This window comes from Eucalyptus grandis, chromosome 6 (genome assembly GCF_016545825.1).
Source record: "Eucalyptus grandis isolate ANBG69807.140 chromosome 6, ASM1654582v1, whole genome shotgun sequence".
Classification (NCBI taxonomy): domain Eukaryota; kingdom Viridiplantae; phylum Streptophyta; class Magnoliopsida; order Myrtales; family Myrtaceae; genus Eucalyptus; species Eucalyptus grandis.
The window spans coordinates 37591091-37605890 of record NC_052617.1 but is presented as its reverse complement, the minus strand read 5'-3'; the positions used below and the strand labels follow the sequence as shown (position 1 = coordinate 37605890).

At 37.8% G+C, this 14800-nt stretch overlaps 1 protein-coding gene and 1 long non-coding RNA gene across 4 annotated transcripts; both read left to right on the top strand.

Moving 5' to 3' along the window:
- The first annotated feature begins 7881 nt into the window (after positions 1-7881).
- On the top strand, positions 7882-8993 carry LOC104449557. The gene is made up of 2 exons (XR_005552330.1): positions 7882-7975; positions 8680-8993. It is a non-coding gene; the product is annotated as an uncharacterized LOC104449557 (long non-coding RNA).
- A 1138-nt stretch (positions 8994-10131) lies between these two features.
- On the top strand, positions 10132-14386 carry LOC104449556 (pentatricopeptide repeat-containing protein At1g05670, mitochondrial). 3 transcript variants are annotated; one of them, XM_010063740.3, is made up of 2 exons: positions 10132-10576; positions 12635-14386. In XM_010063740.3, exons 1-2 carry the CDS (start codon positions 10572-10574, stop codon positions 13896-13898), a joined length of 1269 nt encoding a protein of 422 aa, XP_010062042.1. In that variant the 5' UTR covers positions 10132-10571; the 3' UTR covers positions 13899-14386. The 3 variants fall into 3 exon arrangements, with proteins under 3 accessions (XP_010062042.1, XP_010062041.2, XP_010062043.1); XM_010063739.3 differs by having other exon boundaries at positions 12612-14386; XM_010063741.2 differs by having other exon boundaries at positions 10440-10576; positions 12698-14386.
- The last annotated feature ends 414 nt before the right edge of the window (positions 14387-14800 follow it).

The following is a 14800-nucleotide window of genomic DNA, read 5'->3' as shown; positions in this document are numbered from 1 at the left end:
TGCACGACTTCCTCCCGCGACGCCGCTCGGAGCCGAACCCCCTGCACAGCACTTGCTGTTCGCAATTGGCAGTGACCCGCGAGTCCCCCACGCCGGTCTCCGCCGTTCCTCTTGTTGCCGGAGCTCTTCCGCCACCGGTTTGCCCTCGCCGGAACCCTAGCCGACGAGCTCTCCCTCGCCGGAACCCTTCGCCGGAGTCCCAAACCGGTGGTCAAGATTTTCTTTTATTAAAAAAAGAAAAAAATCGAATTAGGTAGATTTGCTTTATTTTATTAGGCCGGATTATTTTATCTTATTTTATTTTTATATCTTGGTTTCTTTGTTTATTTCTCTACATGCATAATTGAAAATCTCAACGTATCACCCGTCCTTGTCCGTAGGGGTTTTTATTTCATCTATAAGGTTTTAGATGAAATAATTAATTAAACGAGAATAAAATTGATGTTTTGATCTTTAAGGCTTAAAAAATCAAATTATCAATTTTACTAACATTATCCTTGATCGGCGATATGTGATGTCGCTTTTTGGGGTAATTTTGAATGGATTTGATCGTTTTTATTTATCTTGAGATATATTTGAGATATAATATCACATGCTTTAGGGTTATTTGCATATTTGGGCAAAGCATTCCATTTATCATGAATTTTTGAAAAATAAAAAAATGTCATAGGTTAAATTAGTTTAATTATTTATGATAAAATGCATTCTTTTAGGAAAAAAAAAAAATGTTATATGCACGTCATTAGGGCTAGATTCACTGGGATGCATGTCATTTAGTATTTTTGCTAGGCCTATTTAGTTATAAATTACATGTCATTAGAATTAGGTTATTAGATTAATTTAGATTGCATATTTAAATGTTGCATTTCTTTAATTTCGAATCTCATAGAAAATACAAAAAAAATTATTATTTAGAATAAATCATCTCATGCTTAGGATAGACTATATGCTTAGTTATGTCATATTGCTTAGGTCATATAACTAAGTCATGTTGCCATGTCATATCATTTCATGTTAAATTAGTGGCATGCATTGCATATTGCATGATTTTCATTAATTAAGTGAAAACAAAACAAAAATTGCGTGTTAATTAGAAATCATATTTAGGATCATTGATGTGAATTCTAAACTAACAACGCAAATGCTTTCGTTGCTATGAGGTAAGTCCTGCAATTTATTCATTTACTTTCTTGAGTGTTAAATTGGTGGTTTGCGCACCTGCATGATCACTTCATATGTTAATGAATTAAAATCAATCAAAACTGCTTGCCAAACATTTTTCAAAATAAAAAGAAAGGTACCGAAAGGGCATTAGAGGAATCTAATGTAATCAGTCCCGTCCCATAGTCTGCAGTTCGTAGGAGTAAAGTGAAACTCCCGTTACTTTACTTGGTTTCTAATCGACCCACCAAAAAAATAGATTAGTGGCGACTCATGATTAAAAAATCAATTGCATGTTAAGAACTTGAACTTAAGTCGCGAATTGGTATGAGCTTGGGAGAGCCCGAATTAAGTCTAGACTTAATAATCCATTAGCCAAACCCTAGGTGGTCCAAACAGAAAAATTGGTCGCGACACCATGTATTATCATGTTGGTGACTTGGTGAAATACAAAATTATGCTTGCGTGGAATCAGGATCCGAATTGGATGAGCAAAGACATTTTTTTTTTTTTTTGATTTAGAATGTTTTGGCAAAAGGGGAAAGAACTTTTTAACGTACCTAGATGATGTACTTGCCGAGAATTGGTTTGTCTTTAGTTTACAATTGCATGATGTTGCACCCCAACTCTTAAAGTAGAGGAGAAATGATATGGCCGTTCTACCCAAAAGATGTACTATTAAATGATCCAAAACGGTATCGAAGGCTTGTTGGAAAATTGAATTATCTAACTGTCACTCGATCCGATATTTCCTTTTCTGTGAGTGTTGTAAGTCAATTTATGTCTTCTTCTCATACCTCTCATTGGGATGCTGTAATCAGAATTTTAAGATACTTGAAGAAAACTCCAAGTCGTGGTCTTTTCTTCGGTGATCATGGTCACAGAAGAGTGGAAGTGTTTTCAAATGCTGATTGGGCTGGGTCTCCTACAGATAAAAGGTCTACATTGGGTTATTGCACTTTTGTGGGAGAAAACCTAGTATCTTAAAAGAGTAAGAAGCAAAATGTTGTGGCTAGATCCAGTGCGGAATCATAATACAGAGTTATGGCTCAAGCTACTTGTGAATTAATTTGGATATGTTGACACATGATTTTTAGTCGATACATCATTAAAAATAAAATAAAATAAAATAGAGAGAAAACTCCAATTAGTTCACAATTAATCGTCGCCGTTCATTAATAATGTATCCTGGCCATTGAAATAGGCATATGCTCAATTAGGGGAACTCTTAACTAGGAAGATCAAATCCTAGCCCTATTAGTTCAATCGGTTTACACGTTCTCTTCATTCCTTCTGTCAATTTCTACATCGCTCTCTTTTATTCTCCTATATTAATTTCTACAAATGTAATTAAATTGAAGAATGAGGTGAATAAACTAAAGAAGCGGTACAGTAGCTTTAAGAAGCTTCTTTCACAATTTGGATTTGGATGAAATAATGTAAATAAAACGATTGTTATGGAGGATCCAAGTGTATAAGATTCTCACATCAATGTATCACTTTACTTAGGTCCATTTTTTCTTATTGTGGATGTAAGCTTCAATTATATATGTCATTTTTATGAAATTTGTAGAATTATGGTGAATGGGCTAAATTCAAGAATGATGGGTTTCCTAAATATCCAAATCTTTGTATTGTGTTTGGTGATTTATATGCTACTAGAGAGTATGTAATAGGAAATACAGAAGACTTAGTGGTGTCAGAAGGAGAAGATAATGGTGTTAGTGGCGATAATGGTGGTGGTGCTACGGTAGTTTATTAGGAGGAATCTAATGAACACTACGTTGATGAGGGAATTTTAACATCTAACGTGCTACCACCTCAGTTCATGAGAAGCACAAGTTAAATAGGACACCAAATTCCAAGAGAAGAAGAAAAAGTAACAATTGTAGTGTTAATGGCACTTACAAAGCCATTCAAGAAATGATCAAATTTAGGACGGCCCAATCAACAAGTGGCTTCGTAACCTCATAGGCCCCACCTTTTATAGACCCCTACTTCATAGGAGTTGTGGTTGCCATTCTAAATGGCATGCTTGACTTGGAGCAGAATATTTACAGTAAAGTTGTGAACTAGGCATGCCTTAATGCTACTTAGAGAAAGGCTTTTATCATTTCTCTACTTGAAAGAAGATGTGGACTTTTTGAATCTTTTTAAGTAGTTGTTAAGAAACATGCTATAGATTTATATTTGGCTTAATCTCATTCTATGACTTATGTATTTGAGACTTTGTTTATTTATATTTTTAAGTTGCAATTATGATGACATTATCACTATTGTTGATTACTATTGGAGTCATTATCTAATGAGTTTATATTCTTATTTTGTGTGATGATATAGGTAATATGAATGGGTGTAAACGTAGCATGTATAATGGTCAAGTAGTATCAGTTAAATCAATTGAGCAGAATTTTGATGATTTTAATTTTGATATACCGATGGCATGGTTGGCCACTATTATAGTGGATATATCCCTACACATGAGATAACCTATTAGGGACAACTTATTATCAGAATAGCACTAGATAAGGGAGGTTCTTTATGAGCATTCCGATAGAGTATATGAAGTTTTTAGAATGGAGAGACATGTCTTTCTCAACTTTTGTGATTTAATGAAAGAAAAAGATTGGTTGGAAGATAGTCAATATATTGAGGTAGATCAACAAATTGGGATTTTCTTATCTATGATTTGTCACAAGAACTCAAATAGAGATTTATGTGAGATCCAACGTTCATGACAAACTATCATCAAATACTTCATTAAAGTACTGCAAGCAGTTCTCAAATTGGCAAAATAGGTTATCATACCACATTCCTTTAATATTGTCCCATAAGAGATTTTTATGGATCCTTACCGTAAACGTTAATTCAAGATAGAATTATCATATATTCCTTTACACCATCAATTTTATTTTGTTGATAATATTATATAATACTAGTTTTTGATAAAATGATAGAGCTATATAAGCGATATTGATGGCACCCATATTCATGCTTCTGTACTTGTGTCAAAGCAAATCTCATTTAGATATAGGAAATGCATTACCACTCATAATGTGATGTGTGTTTGTTCATTTGATATGGAATTTACCTTTATATATGCTGGTTGGGAAGACTCTGCAACGATTGTTGAGTACTTTCAGCAATACTAGAGACTCATCGCTTGGAATTTCCTCAACCACCACTAGGTATTTGCTTGTCCTTTAAGGAATATTTTTTTTTATGATCATATTTATAGTTACAAATTATGACCAATGTATGAATACCTTATTATAGGCAAATACTATGTTGTGGATTTTGGTTATGCAGCAACTCTGGGATTTTTAACTCATTTTAAAGGTGAACGATATCATTTAAATGATTATAGGGGTATAACGAAACGACCAACAACTGCAAGAGAATTGTTCAACTATAGATATTCTTCTCTAAAGAATGTTATTGAAAGATTATTTGGGGCATTGAAGAATTTTTTTTCTATTTTGAGGCACATGTTCTCATTTACAATTCGAAAGCAAGCACATATTGTAATTGTATATTATGCCATCCATAATTACATCCATGATTATGACAAGATGGATAAAAAAATTTCCCTATATGGAGATCTGCAGTTCTTGTTTGAATTTATGCAAGATGAACTTGCAAACGATATATTGATTGATGATGGAAACCAAATAAATACGCTTAGGAAAACTATTGCCAATAAAATAGCAAGAGACCATAATATGCTGGAAATTCCATGAAATTGTATTTTCAACTTTTGTAATGTATTACTATTATTTCGACTATTATTTTGTATTTGATGATTTCCTATATTGTTATCTAATCAATTTATGTTCCTAAAAATAGAAATTTTATTCTATTATCAAACGAATTTCTATTCCAAAAATAAAAAAAATCGAGTCATTAGCAAATGGGTTTCTTTGCTCATAAAATTGTCCGTGGAATAGAAATCAAGAAATCAATTTCTTACCAAAAATTGATTTCTATTCTAGAAATTTTGTCATGGGCCCTAAGCTCGCTTCATACTTATGAGGCGTTTGATGGATTTGGTAGGGGTGCCTGATTGTTTCACTGAGATGTGATGACAATTTTTTTAGTGTGAACTTGGAAGCGATATTTTTGTAATTTGGCTAAGTTATCGAATTACTAGTTAGGTGTTGTTGATTAATCAAATGATCAATTCTTTGCATTGTCAATGTTTATGTATTGATTATTTGAGTTGTCAATATTCACAATGTTGATTATATGAGTTGTCAATATTACATCAATCGGTCATATGAGATAATTTGAGGATGTCAAAGTGGGACCCCCTTTGGAAGAGGTGTGGTTTGGGGACAAACTAGACGGAAAGCTAATGAGCTTAAAATGACTTGGTCTAATGAGAGAGGGGAGTAATCATCGAGGCGAGAAGGTCCGAACAAGGGGCAGCTTATGATAGGCTTTTAGATGGTGAAGGGGGCATAAGTGAATGGAATTGTACACTAAAAAAAGGGAAGAGCACGTTGGTATGCTTCGGGAGTATTCATGATGTCTCATGAGTTTAAATGGATTATAATCAGTGATAAGTATGAAATCACCCGTGTAAGTATTGGTGAGCTTCATGATCCGTATAAACTTATCTATGTATGACTTTTATGACCAATGTGAACGTATGATGTTGAGATTCATGACAAGTATGGAATATATATAGTAGTGGTGAAATGCATGACATGTATGAATTCACTTATGTGTGGTGGTGAAATGTGTGACAAGTATGAACTTGCCTATGTATATTCATGTGTATGGCATTGAATCACTAGATATTGGTGCACCTTATAATATGGCATCCGTTTACTTTTGGCTGAACGAACATGTAATGTTGTTAATATATCTTATTAGCATATTATGATAGAAAAGAAAGAAAACTTATTCTTGTATAGTTATTTTGTATTGCCTTGAATTCATGTTGTTTGACTTAGTACCAAGTTGAGTATTAGATGATCTCCTATCTTAAGACTTAGGGATTTCATTTCCTAAGCTTCGGCTCAACCCTCATTTTCCATTGGACATGACGATGGAAGGGATGGAGTGATGCTTGAGACCATCAACTTCTAAGTTGGGTGGTGGCTTGCTTGTGAAATAGTACGAGAATAGTAGTACTAGTTGGTCCATAAACCATAGGTTCTAGAACTATATGTTTCGATAATAAGTATTGGTGTTTGCATAAAGAAAAATATATATGTGTCAACTTTCTTGTATGATGTATTGTGATGTTTTCGTAATGTTTCTGTATGCGTGATTATAATTGAGTATAAAAGGAAATGACACATGTAGCTTGTGATATGCTTAAGCCGTCACACCTTCATTCAACTCCAATTGGGCTTTCTCTTAGCTTTAGATAATTTAGTTGCTGTTGAAAGTATTATGGGCCAAAGGGAAGTATTGTGGGTTGCTAATTCCATCATAACGACTGCACTTCTTTGTAGGCCATTATCCTTAAAGTTCGGCTCATCTTTTAACTTAGAGATACCAACGAAGCCGTCATTGGGTCGTAAGTAGAGGTGTTAAATGGGTAGAAAACCCATTTATTGACCCATTTATGCTTAAATGGGTCGTTAATGGGTCAGCCTTTTTTTTCCCAAGACACCCACGTGGGTTTTAAAAATAAACGGACTGGGTCTTAAATGGGTCTACTATATACCCATTTACCAACCCATCAAAATAAACCCAGTAAGTAACCCACGAAGGCCACACCCACGATTGACGATTCTACGACCCCCTCTTCGCTTTCGATTCGCTGCCACCTCCATCGCCTCGTCGCCGCTTGCCGCCGCCCATCGTCGCCTTGCCACCGCCCATCGTGGGCGGCGACGCCCATCTCTAGTGGCCGAGGTTTTTCGACAACTCAATCGTCGTAGTGTCACCACCAGCGGTAGGGTTCGGGTCGGCGAGGATGGAGGAGGGTCGCTCGTGCTAATCGGCCAGCGGGCCGTTCCAAGAAGGAGGGAGGGAGTCGAGGGACTACTTCCAGCAGCAGCCGTATGGAATTTGTCCATTCAATCAATTGTGAATTTTAGCGCCACGATCAGTCTCGCGGATTAGCTGGACTAGGGCGTTCCTCTCGATTTCGCGAAGCACGTCAATCGGCATCTTCATTCGACATCGAATCCAGAATATGCAAAACCCTAAAAGCAGCACTCGTCTGCTCGCCGCGAACGGCTCTTGGATCCATCGTCGGAGGATGGAGCCGCTCGGTTCAGGTACTCCGTCTCAACACGCAATCGTGGACTTTTTGGGGGAATTCTGCAATCGGATGATGATTACAAGTACCGGTGTTTTTATTTGCATTCATCTGATTATGTCTCCTTAGTCTCGGTCTCCTTGTGTGTTTTAATTCTAGGACTTGAAGTTGGAGGAACTCTTTGTGGCCATACTCTCAATGCTTCTCGTTTTGGTGCTTATTCCGCTGTTTGTATGGAAGCGGCGAAAGGATTCTTCATCAACTGATACGCACGAAGAAGGACAAGATCAGGTTTATTTCCAATACTTCTTCTCTGCATTCGGTAGTGCGTTCAAAACGGATAAAACCATTTGTTGCTAGGGCTGTGTGGATCAAAATATACTCTTTGTTCAGTCATTTTGTGAGTTACGGGAGAGCCATGTACTGCAGTTGATCTTCATTTTTTATTTCCCTTACGGGCGTTCGCTCTCTGCTGGTGGTGACCGCTTTGTGAGTTACGGGAGCCGGATCCGGTGGAGTTGCAGCGGGTGGTATCTTGCGAATAGAGAGTTGTTGCGGTTCCTCAAGCTTAGGCCCAGAATGTTCTAAGTGAAGGTAAGGATGAATTTGATGACTGCTGCGATTTTTCAATGTTCTAGTGAATAGAAATTGCTCTTTCGACATCATATTCCTCCACTCTGTTGTTAGAGCTTCTTTTCGGCAGCTCATTCTTTACCCTTTATGTTAGATTCATAACATGCAATCCTGAACCCTGAACCTGTTCTAATTTATGTTTTCTCCAACTAATTAGTTGACATGTGGTGGGAATTTTTTCTATCATTGTTTCGTTGAAGGTCAGTTTTCAGTTCTAAATACTGATTGAAAGTTAAATTTTATCTGTGCGTCAAGCAGGTGAAGATGTTGTCTTCATTGCCAATGACTCGCACACTTTGCTCTTCTTCCATGCTACCTCAAAACAATGTACCAATCTCGAGGGCTTTACAAAAATGCCAAGGTAAGTTTTCATCTTATAGTTCATTGTTTATGACACATTTTTTTGTTAGATAGTCTGGACATGCAACAGTAGATAAACTTGATTCCGGGTAGCATTCTGCATCCACAACATTGCCTACTAGGGAAGATTTCCCTTTGGAGATTTCTCCCTTGTCAATCTACCTAATGAATTTAAGAGTTCTTTTGACTTCATAGATGGGTATGTCGTCTGGGTCTAGTGCAACCTTCCATTTTGCAAAAAGATTGTAGTTTGGTTGCCTTAACCTCAACTTTCTTTCTGCTGAATCTGTTGGTGTATCTTGCAGGAATCTCAAGCCTGCAAAGGGAAGGAAAATCAACTGGATGAAGGCTGGAATTATAGAATCCCAAAGGGTCTTAACTGGATGATGCTTACGGTGAAGATGATGCAGCAGAGGCTTCATGGAGTTCTGAGTACATATGAGTTTTCATAAATAATCAGCATATGATGTACCCCTGTTTTAAGTCAGATTGAAATCTTTTAGTCTTGAGTCTACCATGTGTTCATTTTGTTTGATGTATATTTTGCTTCTGCTGTGTGCGGATATTGTATCAGTGATGAGAGATTGGCAATGAATAGGAGCTGTTCAATTATGAGATCCTTCTGGGATTCCTTTATGCTTGACGGAGTGTGGGTCAGTGGCAAATTTCAATACTTGTGACCTCTTAAAATCAGTCTAGGCATAAAGGTGGCACCTGTAGAGAATGTTGCATCAAAGTCATTTGTTCAATGCTCTCGGCAAAAGGGGCTCATGAAGATCTATAGACACTTGCTCAACTATCAAAGTACTGCACTAATATTCCTTAAATTCTTACATCCATTGAGACACATTCCATCTATAAAAAAAAAAAATTCTTTAGAAAAATTGGTCACTTGGCCAATTGGAAAAATGATACTAGAGAAAGATAGATTGGTTTCACTTTTTACGTTGGAACCCTTGTAAGAATACTTACATAATATATATATATATATCCTCTAGAGCTCGTCGAGCAAGCTTGAGGCTCGCTTGTGACCGATTGCCAGCCGTCGTCGTGGCCGGCAGCCGGCCAAAGAAGAAGAAGAAGAAAAAAGAAAAAAAGAAAAATTATATTTAAAAAATAAAAATGATTAAAATTTTATTTTAAAAAATAAAAATAATTAAACTTCGATTTTTTAAAATAATTATTTTAAAAGTTATAAAAATTTTCCATTAAATTTGTATTTTATAAAATTATTTTAGCAATATCATTTTTCTAAATATATATAATAAATTAAGTTTAGTTAAATAGGTCGGGTATGGATTGGGTATGGGTCGGATCGGATATGGGTGAAAATTTTTGCATTGCAATAAACGGGTCATAAACGGGTTAAATGGGTCGATTTGGGTCGGACCATTTATGACCCGACCCAAACCCGACCCGACCCACCCGTTTAACGGGTCTATTAACGAGTGATAATTTATTACAAATGTCATAGTTTAAGGTTTTTTATGGTAAAAAATTAATCGGCGTAATTTTATCATATGTATATCGGTTTATTATTTTTGATAGTAAAAAATTAATATAAAATAATTTTTTTCACATATGAATTTGTTTAGCATTTTTCGTGACATTAATCTAATGAAAATCAAAAGACGATAGAATATAAATTTAAACGCTTTCTCTAATTTATTTTTATTTTTATTTTTTGCCAAATTCACATTTTCCTATAATTTTCTTCGTTTATCTGTTGAGAAATATAAATCCAACGGGGAGGCGAAGCCAAATGGAGCGTGCCTCAAAGCGAAAGTGCCGCGAGCGACGAGCGCGACTGCGAGCAGTAGCATCCCTCCTCACTGCTTCCGGCTATTGAGAGCATAAGATGATGGCCGAATCCCCAAATCGCCTCCGGCTTCAATTCCGCTCGCCATCGAATTAGGCCGGCGGCGGCGGGGGCGGCGAAGCGCTCCGCGCAGAACCAGCTTCACGAATCGAGCTCTCCCGGGAAAGACTCGGCGTCCGTCTCGACCATCCTTCCCTCCGGCCGATACGAAAAAAATGTCGGACGCGGTAATCAAGTTCGGGGCTCTGGCCAGGAAGGCGAGCCGGGCCGCGGGACGAGCCCCGGCCGCCGCCGTGAAGGTGGCGGAGTTCGATAAGGCTTCGGAGGCTCCGTTTGACAATTGGGGCGTCTTGGGTTTGCACTCGGTTGGGCGGATCCATGAGGTAACCGCTCTTTTTCAGCCCCCTTTTTTCCTCGAAATGTTTATCGGTGCTTGTTTTGGGTGTACTTCAATCTCGTGGCGTCCCGTGAATGGTTGGTTTTGTTGGGCTCTGATGTTTGTTTGCTTCGAGAGAATAAAGATTAAGGATCTCCAGGGTCACGTATAAGGACCGGTCCTCAATGGGTAACGGGTGACACCAACATAGTATGCTGGAAAGTTGCGTGTTTTTGTGGTGTTCCAGATTGAGTTTGTGCTTCCTTTTTTCCAGTAGCACCCACATTTTGTGCGACTCCTTCATGTCTGCTGTGGTAAAAAGAAAGTCTATAAAGAACTTGGAGATGGGCAAGTTTCTAATGGAGGATGTAAAGAGTGTTATTCTGCAATGCTTTGAGGTGCTTTTTGATCTATGTGACTGAGCCGTCCCTTTTATGTGGAATTAGATTTAAACACGGCAGTACTGGCTGACATTGCCGTTGTTTATGTCACGCTGGGCTCTGTCTCTGTATCCTCGTATCGACAGTTGCAATTGTTCTGCCCGAGTTAGTCTGAGATTTGGGTTTTCATCGGGTATCTGCTGTTTGCATTCACATTTATCTGATCCCTTATGTACCTAAGCATCTTGAAATTGCCATTGAAGTGTGTTTCAATGTTCTGTACTCTTTTTTTTTCATGTGGTTTACATGACTTGGCTGCCACTGTAAATTGGTGGGTTACCAGGTCACGTTCCTAAGTAGTTTGACCTGCTTATCACCAGGCAAAGTAAGAATTTGTCCTATTCATCAACTCCAAGGATACTTGCCATGTCATTTTGTCTATGAATTTGAAAGAGGTCTTCAATAGAGCATAAAGAAAATAGGCAAAAAATTCAGTTCGCGAAAACAAAGAGTGCGGTGACTCTTTTTCTTAAATATTCATGCTTTATTTTTTGTGACCACTTTTCACAAGTTAATTATGCTAGCTTCCTGATTGCTCTTAATGTTACGAATCAAAATGCAATCATCCTTAAGGGTGTAATTTGCGTTAAACATCAAATTTCATATTTTCACAATATGAATTTCATGATAATTTGCACACTACGTTACATTATTTTTGGTTACCACACGGGAAATACAAGGGTGAGGTACTTTCCCAATATAATTTTTGGACTGATCTGTCTGTGTATTATTTCCTCGAATTTCCTTGGCTTTTATTTTTAGAAAAAGAACTGCCAATCTACTATGGCAAGTTAATCATACAGCAGCCACCGACTATTTGGGTTTCTGAGTGAAAAATTTCTACTTTATCATGATATTCCTGTGTCTAAGCAGACTCCCACTCATAGGCTCTGGATAATATATGAAATTTTCAAAAGGAAGCAAAGATCTGTCTCTCAAGTGCCAAGAAACAGATTTATAAAAATTGACTAGATGATTTCTCTGCAAGAAAAAATCTGGTGGACGACCAGCATCTGTATTTGATATCTGGTGTGAAACAACATGAGTAGGATAAAGAATAAGAAAGTGGAAGGGTGGTTCTGTTCATATTAGTGTGTTCTCCGACTAAGCACAGTGTCAATTTTGCCACCTCAAGCCCTCCTAATATGATAAGAATTATATTTTCCTTCATAAAGCACTCTATAAAGCAAGAATCGTAAAAAGCACTTTTAAAGAGGTTAAATTGTGCTCAAAACAAGCCTTACCAAAAAAAAAAAAAAAAAAAAAAATTTGTGCTCAAAACAAGTCCCTGAATGCTTGTGAAGACATATGTCAAGTGTGACCACCAAAGTGCCACCATAATTGGACATGAAAATTACATGCGTACTTATTTGTATCTGCTGAAGTCTAGCGACAACATAATTGTCCTTAGTGGGTTATATCGACAAGGGTTACTGTAGTCAAGGTTTCTTTTCATATTAACGAGAAAGTTGAGAACATCTATGTGCCAATTACCTCTTTTATTGCAAAATATCTATGAGATCTGTGTATGATATATTCCTTAAACCCTTCAGAAGCTGTCTTCTATGTGTAATACAGCGCTCTCTCTTTCAATATTGCCAGGTTTCACATATCAATTGTTGCAGGATTTATAGAAGTACAGAGCTGAATCTCCGGATTATGAGACCTCACAAGCTGAATTTGTATAGGTTTTACTCTACATCAAACCTACAGGCGTTGTCAAATGAAGTTTCTGGAAGTCATACCAGCTATCAACTACATGCTACTAGGAAGCAATCACGGCAGATTGTGGAGTTGATTAAAAGTTGCCCAGATGATTTGGAAGTGAAGTTGGATGCGATGAATGTAAGGCCATCTCGCTCTTCGATTAGATGGATATTTCGAACCATAAACAGTAAGAAGGTTTCTGCTTTGCGGTTCTTTCGCTGGACTCAGAACTCCTGGCCTGACCTTGGCTGTAATTCTGACATCTGTAGTTTGGTCATTGATAATTGTGGACGACTTGAAGATTATGATACCATGCTTCTCCTCTTGAAGGAATTTTCTTTGGATGGAGTGTGCCTTACAGAAAAGGCTTTTACATTCCTAACTGTCTTAAGGTCTTCAGAAATGGATCCTGTGAACAAGACAATAAAAGTCCTGAATCAAGTCGGGGGTTCATGTCGTAATTCTGGGATATTTGCTTTGATCAAGATGCTTAGTCATTTGGGATCCTTTGAGACGGTGAAGTATGTAATGCAAATTACAGAAGTAAAGGCTTCGTACTACAATATTATGGCGAGGGAGAAGTGTCGTAGGTGTGATTTTGAGGAAGTGAAAGCTATGATTGATGAGATGAAGCAAGCAGGCTTGGGGCCAACTACCAGTATCTATAATTACTTTGTCAGTAGCTTGTGTCGGAATGGCAAACTGAGCGAAGCAATCCATTTGATTGAAGAAATGGAAGGGACAGATTGCCCTCCCAACGCTTTGACTTTTGAGATACTGATTAATCACTACATTAGAGAGGGGAAGATGAATGTCGCAACCCAGTTACTTGATCGAATGGCATTGATTGGGATAGAACCTCGTATCACAACGCATACTGCCTTTATCAAGGGTTATTTTCACCGGGAGCAACACGATGAAGCCTACAAATATGCAGTTTCCTCGCGTGTTAACCACTCAGGTAATGAAACTAACAGCTTGCTTGCAAGGCTTCATCTAAAGAAAGGACACACTATCACAGCCCAAAAGATCCTGCTTGAAATGATCGAGAAGGGTCTGAAACCGAACCTCAGAGTTCACTGGGGAGTTGTGAAAACTCTTAAGAAGATGGGTGAGATATGTCTGGCCCAAGATTTGGCAAGCAGCTTCGCCAAGACACGGTTGAATTCGGAGGCTGGTTAGTGAGAATAACCGAGTTTATTCACTCTTTCTATCGCTTTTCATGTTCTCTCTATCGACACAAGAAATATGAAAGTGCTTTGTCTGGAGAACACCTGACCATTTGCATTCAAGCCGCAAGACAACAATATCTCGGGAGCAAGCAACCCTGAAAGTAGGATGAGGCAACCGTATGATGGGGTGGCAGCTACAATGGGCAGGTGAAAGCCTAAGAAGATGCGGGCAGCTGCTCTGAAGGACCTCCACCATGCGGTCCCTTTGTCCATTTCCTGCTGGCATCGCCTTGGACGATGCTGTGGTTGGATTAACGACGTAGCTGGCTTCACTTGTTAGGAACTGTTTTCTTGTGGAATTTACCATTGTACGGAAACGTGACATTGTATCTGTCATGCCTCTCTCTTTCTTTTTAGCAAGTTTTGCAGTAACTTGTTTTTTGTCTGGTCACTGTATTCACGGGGTCTCAGACTATATAGAGACATTCTTCCCTAATATAGCTGTTCCAACGCCCGAGAATGAAGGGATAATAAGTGACCAATAATGGAGAAATCTCCAGTCTTATTAAGTCTCGGCTCGGACCGCGATTTAAAAGACGGTTAGCACTTGTTCTTGCAGAGCTTTACGAGGGCCGACAGACCATTTCTTTAACTTTCATTATATGTTTCTGGTACGAGGCTTTTTAAATATATCTCGATCAATTACTGAGATCTTGACGTGCGTAATAGAGATTTCACTTTATGGTCTATGATAAAATAATGAGAAAATTTTAAATCAGGAATTAAAGCGAGATCATCTTATACACAAAAAAAGAGAGTCTAGAGTAAATATTGTCAATCACAAATAAAGGTCTGATATGATCGGCAAGTTCAGGTGATGTTAGGGCTTTATATAAATTATAAAGTGCACTT

Excerpts from the sequence above, each read along its gene's own strand:
- LOC104449556 (XM_010063739.3), top strand. The coding sequence starts at position 10,409 with ATGTCGGACGCGGTAATCAAGTTCGGGGCTCTGGCCAGGAAGGCGAGC. Across the intron at positions 10,577-12,611 it reads CGGTTGGGCGGATCCATGAG|GTTTCACATATCAATTGTTG; the intron begins GTAACCGCTCTT and ends CAATATTGCCAG.